Source organism: Oncorhynchus tshawytscha, linkage group LG03 (assembly GCF_018296145.1).
Source record: "Oncorhynchus tshawytscha isolate Ot180627B linkage group LG03, Otsh_v2.0, whole genome shotgun sequence".
Taxonomy (NCBI): domain Eukaryota; kingdom Metazoa; phylum Chordata; class Actinopteri; order Salmoniformes; family Salmonidae; genus Oncorhynchus; species Oncorhynchus tshawytscha.
Window position 1 is genome coordinate 3028489 of NC_056431.1, and position 17500 is coordinate 3045988.

Below are 17500 nucleotides of genomic sequence, written 5' to 3' on the forward strand. Positions count from 1 at the left end.
CTCTCCCCCTCTCTCTCCCTCCCTCTCGCTCTCTCTCTCACTCTCTCTCTCTCTCATTCTCTCTCTCCATCTTTCTTTCCCCTCTCTCTCTCTCTCTCTCTCCCTCTCCCCCTCCCTCTCCCTCTCTCTGCTCTCGCTCTCATCTTTCTTTCCCTCTCTCATTCTCTCTCTCATTTCTCTCTCTCTCTGTCTCTCTCTCTCTCTCTCTGTCTCTCTCTCTCTCTCTCTCTCTCTCTCTGTCTCTCTGTCTCTCTCTCTTGCTCTCTCTCTCTGCTCTCTCTGTCTCTCTCTCTCTCTCTCTCTCTCTCTCTCTGTGCTCTCACTCCATTTGCATCCATGGCTCCCTGGTGCAACAACCCTTTACCACTCTCCTCCCTCTCTCCTTTCCTCCCTCTATATAAATATAGTTCCCTTGAAGCGTTTTATGATTTTTTTTCTCTTCCTCTCAGAATTGCAAGAGTACTGGAGGGAACGAAGTGATGTAACGAGAAAAAGAGTGAGAATGGGAGAGAGAGTGTAAGAGAATAGAGGATGGCAGGGAGATGTGTATCTTCTCCCCTCATATACACGAGAGAGAGGGATAGAAAGGGAAAGGAGGAGAAGAGGACTGAAAGAGGAGGCATTAATGAAGGAAAAGAGGAGATTAGGGAGGGATGGAGAGGAAGCGTGAAGGAGTGATGGAGAGAGAGGGAGACGTTGGAGCAGCATTTTGATCTTCATTCAATAATTGAATAATAATCTCCCTGGAGACGTGACCTAGAACTGAGAGAGTGATAGGAAGAGAGAGAGAGAGAGAGAGAGCGATAGATGGAGGGAGAGAGATGGAGAGAGAGAGAGAAAGAGAGAGAGAGAGAGAGATGAAGAGGGGAGAAAAGGGGAGAAAAAAACAGTGAAGAGATGGAATGAAAGAGTGATGGAGAGAGAGGGATGGAGGGGAGAGTGATGGAGAGAGGTGAAATAGAAGCGAGATGGAGAGAAGGAGGGGAGAGTGATGGAGAGAGAGAGAGATGGAGGGGAGAGTGATGGAGAGAGAGAGATGGAGTGGAGAGTGATGGAGAGAGGTGAAATAGAAGCGAGATGGAGAGAAGGAGGGGGAGTAATGGAGAGAGAGAGAGATGGAGGGGAGAGTGATGGAAAGAGGTGAAATAGAAGCGAGATGGAGGGGAGTGTGATGGAGAGAGAGAGAGAGATGGAGGGGAGAGTGATTGGGAGAGGTGAAATAGAAGCAAGATGGAGAGAAGGAGGGGAGAGTGATGGAGAGAGACAGAGAGAGAGATGGAGGGGAGAGTGGTGGAGAGAGGTGAAATAGAAGCGAGATGGAGAGAAGGAGCGGAGAGTGATGGAGAGAGAGAGAGATGGAGGGGAGAGTGATGAGAGAGAGAGAGATGGAGGGGAGAGTGATGGAGAGAGGTGAAATAGAAGCGAGATGGAGAGAAGGAGGGGAGAGTGATGGAGAGAGAGAGAGATGGAGGGAGAGTGATGGAGAGAGGTGAAATAGAAGCGAGATGGAGAGAAGGAGGAGAGAGTGATGGAGAGAGAGAGAGATGGAGGGGAGAGTGGTGGAGAGAGAGAAGGAGGGGAGAGTAATGGAGAGAGAGAGAGATGGAGGGAGAGTGATGGAGAGAGAGAGAGAGATGGAGGGAGAGTGATGGAGAGAGGTGAAATAGAAGCGAGATGGAGAGAAGGAGGAGAGAGATGGAGAGAGCGAGAGAGAGAGAGAGAGAGAGATGGAGGGAGAGTGGTGGAGAGAGAGAGATGGAGGGAGAGTGATGGAGAGAAAGAGAGAGAGATGGAGGGGAGAGTGGTGGAGAGAGAGAAGGAGGGGAGAGTAATGGAGAGAGAGAGAGATGGAGGGGAGAGTGATGGAGAGAGAGAGATGGAGGGGAGAGTGGTGGAGAGAGAGAGAAGGAGGGGAGAGTGATTGGAGAGAGAGAGAGAGATGGAGGGGAGAGTGGTGGAGAGAGAGAAGGAGGGGAGAGTAATGGAGAGAGAGAGATGGATGGGAGAGTGATGGAGAGAGAGAGATGGAGGGAGAGTGATGGAGAGAGAGAGAGAGATGGAGGGAGAGTGGTGAGAGAGAGAGAAGGAGGGGAGAGTAATGAGAGAGAGGGAGAGAAGGAGGGGAGAGTAATGGAGAGAGAGAGATGGAGGGGAGAGTAATGGAGAGAAGGAGGGAGAGTAATGGAGAGATGGGGGAGAGTAATGGAGAGAAGGAGGGGAGAGTAATGGAGAGATGGGGGGAGAGTAATGGAGAGAGGTGAAATAGAAGCGAGATGGAGAGAAGGAGGGCCAGAGGGGAGCTGGAGATTGCAGTGTCACTCTGCTGACCCCTTGTGAATTCATATGGCCTTTATGTGTTTCTGTGTTTGTGTGTGTGTGTGTGTGTGTGTGTGTGTGTGTGTGTGTGTGTGTGTGTGTGTGTGTGTGTGTGTGTGTGTGTGTGTGTGTGTGTGTGTGTGTGTGGGATGATTTAGAACTGTGCAGCTTCTCTTGGTCACACAGACAGGGAGGGGCTTGTTTTTGAGCTGAGGAGAAAAATAAGAGCTTTTCATGTCATGGAAGAATCCATCTCCTCCTGTCACACACACACACACACGCACACACACACACACACGGCCCACCTCTCCCTGTCAGCCAGAGTCTTTTTAGGAGTGATGCTGATATATGAGCTTGGGGAACGTCGCTTGAATGTTGACATGTGATGTGTGTGCGACGTTGTGTTAACGTTGATATACGAGCTGTGGATATATAGGGGCAAGTGGTGTGTGTGTGTGTGGGGGGGGTCCAGAGCTCCTCTGACACCGTGTGTGTGTGTGTGTAGGGTCCAGAGCTCCTCTGACACTCTGAAAGCTAGTTTGTGACCCTGGGGTCCTTGAGTCTGGCTCTGTTCCTCTTCAATACCTCTCTCTCCTCACACACTCTCTCTGTACCTCAATCTCTCTACACACACTCAATTCAATTCAACATCAATTCAATACCTCTCTCTACACACACTTAATTCAATTCATAATCAATTCAATACCTCTCTCTACACACACTTAATTCAATTCATAATCAATTCAATACCTCTCTCTACACACACTTAATTCTATTTCACTTTGAATTTAAGGGCTTTATTATCATGGGAAACATGTTTTTACGTCGCCAAAGCAAGTGAAGTAGATAATAAACAAACGTGAAATAAACAATAAAAATGAACAGTAAACATTACACTCACAGAAGAATGAATATATTTCAAATGTCATATTGTATATATATTATATGCAAATGGTTAAAGTACAAAAGGGAAAATAAATCAACACAAATATGGGTTGTATTTACAATGGTGTTTGTTCTTCACTGGTTGCCCTTTTCTTGTGGCAACAGGTCACAAATCTTGCTGCTGTGATGCACACTGTGGAATTTCACCCAGTAGATATGGGAGTTTATCAAAATTGGATTTGTTTTTGAATTCTTTGTGGATCTGTGTAATCTGAGGGAAATATATCTCTCTAATATGGTCATACATTGGGCAGGAGGTTAGGAAGTGCAGCTCAGTTTCCACCTCATTTTGTGGGCAGTGTGCACATAGCCTGTCTTCTCTTGAGAGCCATGTCTGCCTACTGTGGCTTTTCTCAATGGCAAGGCTATGCTCACTGAGTCTGTACATAGTCAAAGCTTTCCTTAAGTTTGGGTCAGTCACAGTGGACAGGTATTCTGCCGCTGTGTACTCTCTGTTTAGGGCCAAATAGCATTCTAGTTTGCTCTGTGTTTTTGTTAATTCATTCCATTGTATCAAGTAATTATCTTTTTGTTTTCTCATGATTTGGTTGGGTCTAATTGTGGTGTTGTCCTGGGGCTCTGTAGGGTGTGTTTGTGTTTGTGAACAGAGCCCCAGGACCAGCTTGCTTAGGGCACTCTTCTCCAGGTTCATCTCTCTGTAGGTGATGGCTTTGTTATGGAAGGTTTGGGAATCGCTTATTTGTAGGTGGTTGTAGAATTTAACGGCTCTTTTCTGGATTTTGATCATTAGTGGGTATCGGCCTAATTCTCTATATGCATTACTTGATGTTTTACATCGTACATTTTAGCAGAATTCTGCCTGCAGAGTCTCAATTTGATATTTGTCCCATTTTGTGAATTCTTCGTTGGTGAGCGGACCCCAGACTTCACAACCATAAAAGGCAGTTTGTTTTAGCCAGATCCTCATTGGTATGTCGAATTGTACGTTCCTTTTGATGGCGTAAAAGGCCCTTCTTGCCTTGTCTCTCAGATCGTTCACAGCTTTGTGGAAGTTACCTGTGGCGCTGATGTTTAGGCCAAGGTGTGTCTAGTTTTTGTGTGCTCTATGGCAACACAGTCTCTCTCCATTTCTCTCTCAACACTCTCTCTCTCTCTATCCTCTCTCTCTCTCCTCCCTCTCTCTCCACACACTCTCTCTCTATCCTCTCTCTCTCTATCCTCTCTCTCTCTCCTCCCTCTCTCTCCACACACTCTCTCTCTCCCTCTCCCTCTCTCTCCACACACTTACTCCCTCTCCACACTCTCTCTCTCTCCCTCTCTCTCCACACACTTACTCCCTCTCCACACTCTCTCTCTGCCTCTCCCTCTCTCTCCACATGCTCTCTCTCCCTCTCTCTCCACACACTCTTACTCCCTCTCCACACTCTCTCTAACCTCCCTCTTTCTCCACACACTCTCTCTCCCTCTCTCTCTCCCTCTCTCTCTCCCTACACATACTCTCTCCCTCTCTCTACACACACACTCTTTGCATCCTGTATGCTGTGGATGTACTTATCTGCAATCAGGGGACAACAACAGAGACACAAACTCAAGCAAAAACACAGTCAGTCACACTATCACTTGTAGTGAACACACACTCACATGTCTGAGATCTCTATGTCAGGAGGCAGGACTGTTTAACAGGGTGGGATTGGTCAGGAGGCAGGACTGTTTAACCTCCCTGGGGTAGGCGGGACGCTTGCGTCCCACATGGCCAATAGCCAGGGAAAATGCAGAGCTCCAAAATCAAATACATTTCTATAAAAATCAAACTTTCATTAAATTACACATGCAAGATAGCAAATTAACGCTACACTCGTTGTGAATCCAGCCAACATGTCAGATTTCAAAAAGGCTTTTCGGCGAAAGAATAAGATGCTATTATCTGATGATAGAACAACAGTAAACAATGAGAGTAGCATATTTCAGCTCTGCAGGCGCGACACAACGCAGAAATAAAAATATAAATCATGCCTTACCTTTGACAAGCTTCTTCTGTTGGCACTCCAATATGTCCCATAAACATCACAAATGGGCCTTTTGTTCGATTAATTCCGTCGATATATATCCAAAATGTCACCGCTTCCAACTTACTCAACGTCACTACAAAATTTCTCAAAAGTTACCTGTAAACTTTGCCAAAACATTTAAAACTACTTTTGTAATACAACTTCAGGTATTTCTAAACGTATATAATCGATCAAATTGAAGACGGGATGATTTGTGTTCAATACAGGAGCAAAACAAACTGACGCTACTTTTCTGGTTACGCGCCTCTATCAAAAGGTACACATGAAGTGACGTTCGTTCTGAGCTATGGTACTTCTTCATTACACAAAGGAAAAACCTCAACCAATTTCTACAAACTGGTGACATCCAGTAGAAGCGGTAGGAACTGCAGGAAAGTCGAATTCTGGATTTCCCATGAAAACATATTGAAAAGACAGTTCCTAAAAAAACATCTGGATGGTTTGTCCTCGGGGTTTCGCCTGCTAAATAAGTTCTGTTATACTCACAGACATCATTCAAACAGTTTTAGAAACTTCAGAGTGTTTTCTATCCAATACTAAATATAATATGCATATATTAGGATCTGGGACAGAGTAGGAGGCAGTTCAGTTTGGTCATGCTATTTATCCAAAAGTGAAAATGCTGCCCCCTACCCAAAACAGGTTAACAGGGTGTGATTGGTCGGGAGGCAGGACTGTGTAACAGGGTGTGAGTGGTCAGGAGGCAGGACTCTGTAACAGGTTGTGATTGGTCAGGAGGCAGGACTGTGTGTAACAGGGTGTGATTGGTCAGGAGGCAGGACTCTGTAACAGGTTGTGATTGGTCAGGAGGCAGGACTGTGTGTAACAGGGTGTGATTGGTCAGGAGGCAAGACTGTGTAACAGGGAATGATTGGTCAGGAGGATAGAGAGTGAAGAGTGTGACTCTGGTTATAAACATGACACCTAACTTGACTCTGACTTGACAACAGAATCCTGCAGTGACAGCCCTGCCCAGAGTCAGCTTGGGGATGTTTCTCTATACATACACACAGATGGAGAGATAGACATACTGATTGATTGCTTGGTTGATTGATAGATTTACATACTGATTGATTGATTAGATGATTGCTCCTAACGTCCCACCTCTCCTCTGCTGTGTCTCTCCAGTCTGCGTAGGGAGGGCTACACGGTGCAGGTGAACGTGAATGACTACCTGGACATCTACTGTCCCCACTACAATGACAGCCAGCGCGTGGTGGGCACCGGGGAGCAGTACATCCTCTACATGGTCAGCTACCGTGGTTACAGGACCTGTGACCCCCAGCTGGGCTTCAAGAGGTGGGAGTGTAACCGCCCCCACGCACCAATCAAGTTCTCAGAGAAGTTCCAACGCTACAGCGCCTTCTCCCTGGGCTACGAGTTCCACGTGGGTCAGGAGTATTACTACATCTGTGAGTATACTACTATACTACTACCACTACCACGTGGGTCAGGAGTATTACTACATCTGTGAGTATACTACTATACTACTACCACTACCACGTGGGTCATACATCTGTGAGTATACTACCATACTACTACCACTACCACGTGGGTCAGGAGTATTACTACATCTGTGAGTATACTACTATACTACTACCACTACCACGTGGGTCAGGACTATTACTACATCTGTGAGTATACTACTATACAACTATCATACTACTACCACTACCACGTGGGTCAGGAGTATTACTACATCTGTGACTATACTACTATACTACTACCACTACCATGTGGGTCAGGAGTATTACTACATCTGTGAGTATACTACTATACTACTACCACTACCACGTGGGTCAGGAGTATTACTACATCTGTGAGTATACTACTATACTACTATCATACTACTACCACATGGGTCAGGAGTATTACTACATCTGTGAGTATACTACTATACTACTACCACTACCACATGGGTCAGGAGTATTACTACATCTGTGAGTATACTACTATACAACTATCATACTACTACCACTACCACGTGGGCCAGGAGTATTACTTCATCTGTGAGTATACTACTATACTACTATCATACTACTACCACTACCACGTGGGTCAGGAGTATTACTACATCTGTGAGTATACTACTATACTACTATCATACTACTACCACTACCACGTGGGCCAGGAGTATTACTACGTATGTGAGTATACTACTATACTACTATCATGCTACCACTTGGGCCAGGAGTATTACTATATCTTTGAGTATACTACTATACTACTATCATACTACTACCACGTGGGCCAGGAGTATACATATGTCTGTGAGTATAGATATTGCCAGTACTTTAATATACAACTTCTATTCAACTATCATATACCACTATGAAATACACATTTGTGTGTATTGGTATTATTACTATATTACTACTAATATAATACTTCTACTATACTATTGCTACAGTACAACACTACCACATACCATGGGTGAGGAGTACTACTGTGTCAGTTCTAGTGGTGTCCTAAATGCCATCATCATGTGTGCACGCTGGTGGCATGTTTGAATCTTTCTGGTTTATTAAATGTTTGTTTGTAAACAGCTACACCCACTCATCACCACGGTCGCAGCTGCCTCAGACTGAGAGTTTATGTCTGCTGCTCCACAGGTGAGGCACACACACACACACACACACACACACACACACACACACACACACACACACACACACACACACACACACACACACACACACACACACACACAAACACCACACTCTCCCTTTCTCTCTCTCTCTCTCTCTCTCTCTGTCTCTCTCTCGCTCCCACATTCTCTCTCTACTACTCTTTCTCTCTCTCTCTCTCTCTCTCTCTCTCAATTTAATTCAAGGGGCTTTATTAGCATGGGAAACATGTGTTAACATTGCCAAAGCAAGTGGGGTAGATAATATACAAAAGTGAAATAAACAATAAAAATTGACAGTAAACATTACACATACAGAAATTTCAAAACAATAAATACATTACAAATGTCATATATATATATATATATATATATACAGTGTTGTAATAATGTACAAATGGTTAAAGTACACAAGGGAAAATAAATAAGCATAAATATGGGTTGTAATTTACAATGGTGTTTGTTCTTCACTGGTTGCCCTTTTCTTGTGGCAACAGGTCACAAATCTTGCTGCTGTGATGGCACACTGTGGAATTTCACCCAGTAGATATGGGAGTTTTTCAAAATTTGATTTTTTGAGAGCCATGTCTGCCTACGGCGGCCTTTCTCAATAGCAAGGCTATGCTCACTGAGTCTGTACATAGTCAAAGCTTTCCTTAATTTTGGGTCAGTCACAGTGGTCAGGTATTCTTCCGCTGTGTACTCTCTGTGTAGGGCCAAATAGCATTCTAGTTTGCTCTGTTTTTTTGTTAATTATTTCCAATGTGTCAAGTAATTATCTTTTTGTTTTCTCATGATTTGGTTGGGTCTAATTGTGGTGTTGTCCTGGGGCTCTGTAGGGTGTGTTTGTGTTTGTGAACAGAGCCCCAGGACCAGCTTGCTTAGGGCACTCTTCTCCAGGTTCATCTCTCTGTAGGTGATGGCTTTGTTATGGAAGGTTTGGGAATCGCTTCCTTTAGGTGGTTGTAGAATTTAAAGGCTCTTTTCTGGATTTTGATAATTAGTGGGTATCGGCCTAATTCTGCTCTGCATGCATTATTTGGTGTTTTACGTTGTACACGGAGGATATTTTTGCAGAATTCTGCGTGCAGAGTCTCAATTTGGTGTTTGTCCCATTTTGTGAAGTCTTGGTTGGTGAGCGGACCCCAGACCTCACAACCATAAAGGGCAATGCGCTCTATGACTGATTCAAGTATTTTTAGCCAAATCTTAATTGGTATTTTGAAATTTATGTTCTTTTTGATGGCATAGAATGCCCTTCTTGCCTTGTCTCTGAGATCATTCACAGCTTTGTGGAAGTTACCTGTGGCGCTGATGTTTAGGCCAAGGTATGTATAGTTTTTTGTGTGCTCTAGGGCAACAGTGTCTAGATGGAATTTGTATTTGTGGTCCTGGTGACTGGACCTTTTTTGGAACACCATTATTTTGGTCTTACTGAGATTTACTGTCAGGGCCCAGGTCTGACAGAATCTGTGCAGAAGATCTAGGTGCTGCTGTAGGCCCTCCTTGGTTGGGGACAGAAGCACCAGATCATCAGCAAACAGCAGACATTTGACTTCGGATTCTAGCAGGGGGAGGCCGGGTGCTGCAGACTTTTCTAGTGCCCGCGCCAATTCGTTGATATATACAGTGCCTTGCGAAAGTATTCGGCCCCCTTGAACTTTGCGACCTTTTGCCACATTTCAGGCTTCAAACATAAAGATATAAAACTGTATTTTTTGTGTGAAGAATCACAAACAAGTGGGACACAATCATGAAGTGGAATGACATTTATTGGATATTTCAAACTTTTTTAACAAATCAAAAACTGAAAAATTGGGCGTGCAAAATTATTCTACTACTCCCACCCCCCCTCTCTCTCTATCTCTCTCTCTATCTCTCTCTCCTACCCTCTCTCTCTCTCTATCTCCTACCCTCTATCTCTCTCTCTATCTCTCTCTCTATCTCTCTCTCCTACCCTCTCTCTCTCTCTATCTCCTACCCTCTATCTCTCTCTCTATCTCTCTCTCTATCTCTCTCTCCTACCCTCCCTCTCTCTCTCTCTCTCTCTATCTCTCTCTCTATCTCTCTCTATCTCTCTCTCCTACCCTCCCTCTCTCTCTCTATCTCTCTCTCTATCTCTCTCTATCTCTCTCTCCTACCCTCTCTCTCTCTATCTCTCTCTATCTCTCTCTCCTACCCTCCCTCTCTCTCTCTATCTCTCTCTCTATCTCTCTCTATCTCTCTCTCCTACCCTCTCTCTCTCTCTCTCTCTATCTCTCTCTCTATCTCTCTCTCTATCTCTCTCTCCTACCCTCTCTCTCTCTATCTCTCTCTAAAACATGCACAGCTCTTTATACTCTGCTGAGTTTCCCTTGCAGCATTTCTCTCAAAGTAGAGTACAGATCTACTTCTCCTCCAGCCACTGGTTCTCTCTCTTACCTCACAGATACAGTAGGCACTCTAACAGTACTGCTCAGAGGAGAGAACCAAAGCTAACATTGAAAATGAACACATCCCTCCCCCTCCTTCCCTCCCCTCCCCCCTATTTCGCTCAGTCAGAATTCATTTATTCCAATGTGTGGTCACCTCTCTCTAGTTCAGCTTTGATCCTGTAGTTCAACGAGCCAGTCCTCTCAACTATCTCTCTCCCTCTCTCTCTCCCTACACATACTCTCTCCCTCTCTCTACACACACACTCTTTGCATCCTGTATGCTGTGGATGTACTTATCTGCAATCAGGGGACAACAACAGAGACACAAACTCCCTCTCTCTCTCTCTATCACTCTCCCTTCCTCTCTCTCCCTCTCTTATTCCACATACAAACCATTCCTCACAAGCACTGGCTGATTCTGTCTCTGTCTCTGTCCTACCCTGTTTCTGTCTCTGTCCTTCCCTATTTCTGTATCTGTCCTTCCCTGTCTCTGTCTCTGTCCTTCCCTGTTTCTGTCTCTGTCTCTATCCTCCCCTGTTTCTGTCTCTGTCCTTCCCTGTCTCTGTCTCTGTCCTCCCCTGTTTCTGTCTCTGTCTCTGTTCTTCCCTGTTTCTGTCTCTGTCCTCCCCTGTTTCTGTTTCTGTCTCTGTCCTTCCCTGTTTCTGTCTCTGTCCTTCCCTGTTTCTGTTTCTGTCTTCCCTGTTTCTGTCTCTGTCCTCCCTGTTTCTGTTTCTGTCTCTGTCTCCCCTGTTTCTGTTTCTGTTTCTGTCCTTCCCTGTTTCTGTTTCTGTCCTCTGTTTCTGTTTCTGTCCTTCCTGTTTCTGTCTCTGTCCTCCCCTGTTTCTGTTTCTGTCTCTGTCCTCCCCTGTTTCTGTTTCTGTCTCTGTGCATCTCTGTTTCTGTCTCTGTCCTTCCCTGTTTCTGTCTCTGTCCTCCCCTGTTTCTGTCTCTGTCTCTGTCTCCCTGTGTCTGTCTCTCTGTCTCTGTCTCTCTGTTTCTGTCTCTGTCTCTCTGTTTCTGTCTCTGTCTCTGTCCTCCCTGTTTCTGTCTCTCTGTCTCTGTCCTCCCTGTTTCTGTCTCTGTCCTCTGTTTCTGTCTCTGTCTCTGTCCTCTCTGTTTCTGTCTCTGTCCTCTCTGTTTCTGTCTCTGTCTCTGTCTCTCTGTTTCTGTCTCTGTCTCTGTCTTCTCTGTTTCTGTCTCTGTTTCTGTCTGTCTCTGTCTCTGTCTCTCTGTTTCTGTCTCTGTCTCTGTCCTCTCTGTCTCTGTCTCTGTCTCTCTGTTTCTGTTTCTGTCTCTCTGTTTCTGTTTCTGTCTCTGTCTGTCTCTGTTTCTGTTTCTGTCTCTGTCCTTTCTGTCTCTCTGTCTCTGTCTCTCTGTTTTTGTGTGTCTGTCTCTGTCTCTCTGTTTCTGTCTCTGTCTCTCTGTCTCTCTGTTTCTGTTTCTGTCTCTGTTCTTCTCTGTTTCTGTCTCTGTCTCTCTGTTTCTGTTTCTGTCTCTGTCTCTCTGTTTCTGTCTCTGTTTCCTGTTTCTGTTTCTGTCTCTGTCTCTATCTCTTCTGTTTCTGTCTCTGTTTCTGTCTCTCTGTCTCTGTCTCTCTCTCTGTCTTCTGTCTGTCTCTGTCTCTCTGTTTCTGTCTCTCTGTCTCTGTCTCTGTCTCTCTGTTTCTGTCTCTCTCTCTGTCTCTCTGTTTCTGTTTCTGTCTCTGTCTCTGTTTCTCTTTTCTGTCTCTGTCTCTGTCTCTCTGTCTCTGTCTCTCTGTTTCTGTCTCTGTCTCTGTTTCTGTCTCTCTGTGTCTCTGTCTCTGTTTCTGTTTCTGTCTCTCTGTTCTTCCTCTGTTTCTGTCTCTGTCTCTCTGTTTCTGTGTCTCTGTTCTGTCTCTCTGTTTCTGTCTCTGTTTCTGTCTTCTGTCTCTGTCTCTCTGTTTCTGTCTCTCTGTTTCTGTCTCTCTGTTTCTGTCTCTCTGTTTCTGTTTCTGTCTCTGTCTCTCTGTTTCTGTTTCTGTCTCTGTCTCTCTGTCTTTCTGTTTCTGTCTCTCTGTCTTTCTGTTTCTGTTTCTGTCTCTGTCTCTCTGTCTTTCTGTTTCTGTCTCTCTGTCTTTCTGTTTCTCTGTCGCTCTGTTTCTGTCTCTCTGTTTCTGTCTCTCTGTTTCTCTGTCTCTCTGTTTCTGTCTCTCTGTTTCTGTCTCTCTGTTTCTGTCTCTGTCTCTCTGTTTCTGTTTCTGTCTCTGTCTCTCTGTTTCTGTTTCTGTCTCTGTCTCTCTGTTTCTGTTTCTGTTTCTGTCTCCCTGTTTCTGTCTCTCTGTCTCTGTCTCTCTGTTTCTGTCTCTGTCTCTGTTTCTCTCTGTTTCTGTCTCTGTCTCTGTCTCTCTGTTTCTGTCTCTGTCTCTGTCCTTTCTGTTTCTGTTTCTGTTTCTGTCTCTCTGTTCTTCTCTGTTTCTGTCTCTCTGTCTCTCTGTTTCTGTTTCTGTCTTCTCTGTTTCTGTCTCTCTGTTTCTGTTTCTGTTTCTGTCTCTCTGTCCTCTGTTTCTGTTTCTGTCTCTGTCTCCCCTGTTTCTGTTTCTGTCTCTCTGTTTCTGTTTCTGTCTCTGTCTCCCTGTTTCTGTCTCTGTCTCTCTGTTCTGTCTCTCTGTCTCTCTGTTTCTGTCTCTGTCTCTGTCTGTCTCTCTGTTTCTGTCTCTCTGTTTCTGTCTCTCTCTGTCTTCTGTCTCTCTCTCTGTCTCTCTGTTCTCTGTTTCTGTCTCTCTGTTTCTGTCTCTCTGTCTCTCTGTTTCTGTTTCTCTCTCTCTGTCTCTCTGTTTCTGTCTCTGTCTCTGTCTCTCTGTTTCTGTCTCTGTCTCTCTGTTTCTGTCTCTCTGTTTCTGTCTCTCTGTTTCTGTCTCTGTCTCTGTCTCTCTGTTTCTTCTGTCTCTGTCTCTCTGTTTCTGTCTCTGTCTCTGTCTCTCTGTCTCTCTGTCTCTGTCTCTCTGTTTCTCTCTCTCTCTCTGTTTCTGTCTCTCTGTTTCTGTCTCTTTCTGTTTCTGTTTCTGTCTCTGTCTCTTCTGTCTCTCTGTTTCTGTCTCTCTGTTTCTGTTTCTCTCTGTTTCTGTCTCTCTGTTTCTGTCTCTCTGTCTCTCTGTTTCTGTTTCTGTCTCTCTGTCTTCTGTTTCTGTCTCTGTCTCTCTGTTTCTGTTTCTGTCTCTGTCTTCTCTGTTTCTGTCTCTGTCTTCTGTTTCTGTCTCTGTCTCTGTCTCTCTGTCTTCTGTCTCTGTCTCTGTTTCTTTCTGTTTCTGTCTCTGTCTCTGTGTCTCTGTCTCTCTGTTTCTGTCTCTGTCTCTGTCTCTCTGTCTCTCTGTTTCTGTTCTCTGTTTCTGTCTCTGTTTCTGTTTCTGTCTCTCTGTTTCTCTCTCTGTTTCTGTCTCTGTCTCTGTCTCTCTGTTTCTGTCTCTCTGTCTCTGTCTCTCTCTGTTTCTGTCTCTGTCTCTGTCCTCTGTCTCTCTGTTTCTGTTCTCTGTCTCTGTCTCTCTGTTTCTGTCTCTGTCTCTCTGTTTCTGTCTCTCTGTTTCTGTCTCTGTTTCTGTCTTCTGTTTCTGTCTCTGTCTCTCTGTTTCTGTTTCTGTCTCTCTGTTTCTGTTCTCTGTTTCTGTCTCTGTCTCTCTGTTTCTGTTTCTGTTTCTGTCTCTGTTTCTGTCTCTGTCTCTGTTTCCTCTCTCTGTTTCTGTCTCTGTTTCTGTCTCTCTGTTTCTGTCTCTGTTTCTGTCTCTCTCTCTGTTTCTGTCTCTGTCTCTGTTCTCTGTCTCTGTTTCTGTTTCTGTCTCTGTCTCTCTGTTTCTGTCTCTGTTTCTGTCTCTGTTTCTGTCTCTCTGTTTCTGTTCTCTGTCTCTGTTTCTGTCTCTCTGTCTCTCTGTTTCTCTCTGTTTCTGTCTTCTGTCTCTGTCTCTCTGTTTCTGTCTCTCTGTTTCTGTCTCTCTGTTTCTGTCTCTGTCTCTGTCTCTCTGTTTCTGTCTCTGTCTCTGTCTCTCTGTTTCTGTCTCTGTTTCTGTCTCTCTGTCTCTGTTTCTGTCTCTCTGTCTCTGTCTCTCTGTTTCTGTTCTCTGTTTCTGTCTCTGTCTCTGTTCTCTCTCTCTGTTTCTGTCTCTGTTTCTGTTTCTGTCTGTCCCTGTTTCTGTCTCTCTGTCTCTCTGTTTCTGTTTCTGTCTCTGTCTCTCTGTTTCTGTTTCTGTCTCTGTCTCTCTGTTTCTGTTTCTGTTTCTGTCTCTCTGTTTCTGTTTCTGTCTCTGTCTCTCTGTTTCTGTCTCTGTCTCTCTGTTTCTGTCTCTGTCTTCTGTTTCTGTTTCTGTCTCTCTGTCTTTCTGTTTCTCTCTCTGTTTCTGTCTCTCTGTTTCTGTCTCTGTTTCTGTCTCTCTGTTTCTGTCTCTGTCTGTCTCTGTTTCTGTCTCTCTGTCTCTCTGTTTCTGTCTCTGTCTCTCTGTTTCTGTCTCTGTTTCTGTCTCTCTGTCTCTCTGTTTCTGTCTCTGTCTCTCTGTTTCTGTTTCTGTCTCTCTGTTTCTGTCTCTGTCTCTCTGTCTCTCTGTTTCTGTCTCTCTGTCTCTCTGTTTCTGTCTCTCTGTTTCTGTCTCTCTGTTTCTGTCTCTCTGTTTCTGTCTCTCTGTCTCTGTCTCTGTTTCTGTCTCTGTCTCTCTGTTTCTGTCTCTGTCTCTGTCTCTCTGTTTCTGTCTCTCTGTCTCTCTGTTTCTGTCTCTGTCTCGTCTGTTTCTGTCTCTGTCTCTCTGTTTCTGTCTCTCTTGTCTCTGTCTCTCTGTCTCTGTCTCTGTCTCTCTGTCTTCTGTCTCTGTCTCTCTGTCTCTCTGTTTCTGTCTCTCTGTTTCTGTCTCTCTGTTTCTGTCTCTGTTTCTGTCTCTGTTTCTGTTTCTGTCTCTGTCTCTCTGTTTCTGTCTCTGTCTCTCTGTTTCTGTTTCTGTCTCTGTTTCTGTCTCTGTTTCTGTCTCTGTCTCTGTTTCTGTTTCTGTCTCTGTTTCTGTCTCTCTGTTTCTGTTTCTCTCTGTTTCTTCTCTCTGTTTCTGTCTCTCTCTCTCTCTGTCTCTGTTTCTGTCTCTGTTCTGTCTCTCTGTTTCTGTCTCTCTGTTCTGTCCTCTGTTTCTGTCTCTCTGTCTCTGTCTCTCTGTTTCTGTCTCTCTCTGTCTCTGTCTCTCTGTTTCTGTCTCTCTGTTCTGTCTCTCTGTTTTCTGTCTGTCCCTCTGTCTCTCTGTTTCTGTTTCTGTTTCTGTCTCTGTTTCTGTCTCTCTGTTTCTCTCTGTTTCTGTTTCTGTCTCTCTGTTTCTGTCTCTGTCTCTCTGTTTCTGTCTCTCTGTCTTCTGTCTCTCTGTCTCTGTTTCTCTCTGTTTCTGTCTCTGTCTCTGTCTTCTCTGTTTCTGTCTCTCTGTCTCTGTCTCTCTGTTTCTGTCTCTCTGTTTCTGTCTCTCTGTTTCTCTCTCTCTGTTTCTGTCTCTGTTTCTGTCTCTCTCTCTGTTTCTGTCTCTCTGTTTCTGTCTCTCTGTTTCTTTCTGTCTCTCTGTTTCTGTCTCTGTTCTTCTGTTTCTGTCTCTGTTTCTGTTTCTGTCTCTGTCTCTGTCTCTCTGTTTCTGTCTCTCTGTCCTTCTCTGTTTCTGTCTCTCTGTCTCTGTCTCTCTGTTTCTGTCTCTCTGTCTCTGTCTCTCTGTTTCTGTCTCTGTCTCTGTCTCTCTGTTTCTGTCTCTGTCTCTGTTTCTGTCTCTCTGTTTCTGTCTCTCTGTCTCTGTCTCTCTGTCTCTGTTTCTGTCTCTGTCTTCTCTGTTTCTGTCTCTGTCTCTCTCTGTTTCTGTCTCTGTCTCTGTCTCTCTGTTTCTTCTCTGTCTCTGTCTCTCTGTTTCTGTCTCTGTCTTCTGTCTCTCTGTCTGTCTCTGTCTTCTCTCTGTTTCTGTCTCTGTTTCTGTTTCTGTTTCTGTCTCTGTTTCTTCTGTCTCTGTTCTCTGTTTCTGTCTCTCTGTTTCTGTCTCTCTGTCTCTCTGTTTCTGTCTCTCTCTCTCTGTTTCTGTCTCTCTCTCTGTCTCTGTCTCTGTTTCTGTTCTCTGTCTCTCTGTTTCTGTTTCTGTCTCTCTGTTTCTGTCTTCTGTTTCTGTCTCTCTGTTTCTGTTCTCTGTCTCTGTCTCTCTGTTTCTGTCTCTGTCTCTGTTTCTGTCTCTGTCTCTGTCTCTCTGTTTCTGTCTCTCTGTCTCTCTGTTTCTGTCTCTGTCTCTGTCTCTCTGTTTCTCTCTCTCTGTCTCTCTCTCTGTTTCTGTCTCTGTCTCTCTGTCTCTCTGTTTCTGTCTCTCTCTGTCTGTCTCTCTGTTTCTGTTTCTGTTCTCTGTCTTCCCTGTTTCTGTCTCTGTCTCTCTGTTTCTGTCTCTCTGTCTCTGTCTCTCTGTTTTTCTGTCTCTCTCTCTCTCTGTCTCTCTGTCTTCTGTCTCTCTGTCTCTGTCTCTCTGTTCTCTGTCTCTGTCTCTCTGTTTCTGTCTCTGTCTCTGTCTCTCTGTTTCTGTCTCTCTGTCTCTCTGTTTCTGTCTCTCTGTTTCTGTCTCTCTGTTTCTGTCTCTCTGTGTCTGTCTCTCTGTTTCTGTCTCTGTCTGTCTCTCTGTTTCTGTCTCTGTCTCTGTCTCTCTGTCTCTGTCTCTGTCTCTCTGTTTCTGTCTCTCTCTGTTTCTGTTCTGTCTCTGTCTCTCTGTTTCTGTTTCTGTCTCTGTCTCATCTGTTTCTGTTTCTGTCTCTCTGTTTCTGTCTCTGTTCTGTGTTTCTGTCTCTGTCTCTCTGTTTCTGTCTCTTTCTGTCTCTCTGTTTCTGTCTCTGTTTCTGTCTCTCTGTTTCTGTTCTCTGTCCTTCTGTTTCTGTTTCTGTCTCTGTCTCTCTCTGTCTTCTGTCTCTGTCTCTCTGTTTCTGTTTCTGTTTCTGTCTCTCTGTCTCTCTGTCTTCTCTTTCTGTCTCTGTCTCTCTGTTTCTGTCTCTGTCTCCCTGTTTCTGTCTCTCTGTCTCTGTCCTCTGTTTCTGTCTCTCTGTTCTCTGTCTCTCTGTTTCTGTCTCTGTTTCTGTCTCTCTGTTTCTGTCTCTGTCTCCCTGTTTCTGTCTCTGTTTCTGTCTCTCTGTTTCTGTTTCTGTCTCTGTCTGTCTCTCTGTTTCTGTCTCTGTTTCTGTCTCTCTGTTTCT

The 17500-nt window shown here is 44.7% G+C and overlaps 1 protein-coding gene across 1 annotated transcript in view; it reads left to right on the forward strand.

Moving 5' to 3' along the window:
* Positions 1-17500, forward strand: part of LOC121841138 (ephrin-A3-like) — a 147026-nt gene that overhangs the window by 101612 nt on the left and 27914 nt on the right. Inside the window, exons 2-3 of the mRNA XM_042307559.1 lie at positions 6420-6703; positions 7838-7903. Of these exons, the coding sequence (XP_042163493.1) occupies positions 6420-6703; positions 7838-7903 (350 nt within the window). The remainder of the gene's footprint in view (positions 1-6419; positions 6704-7837; positions 7904-17500) is intronic.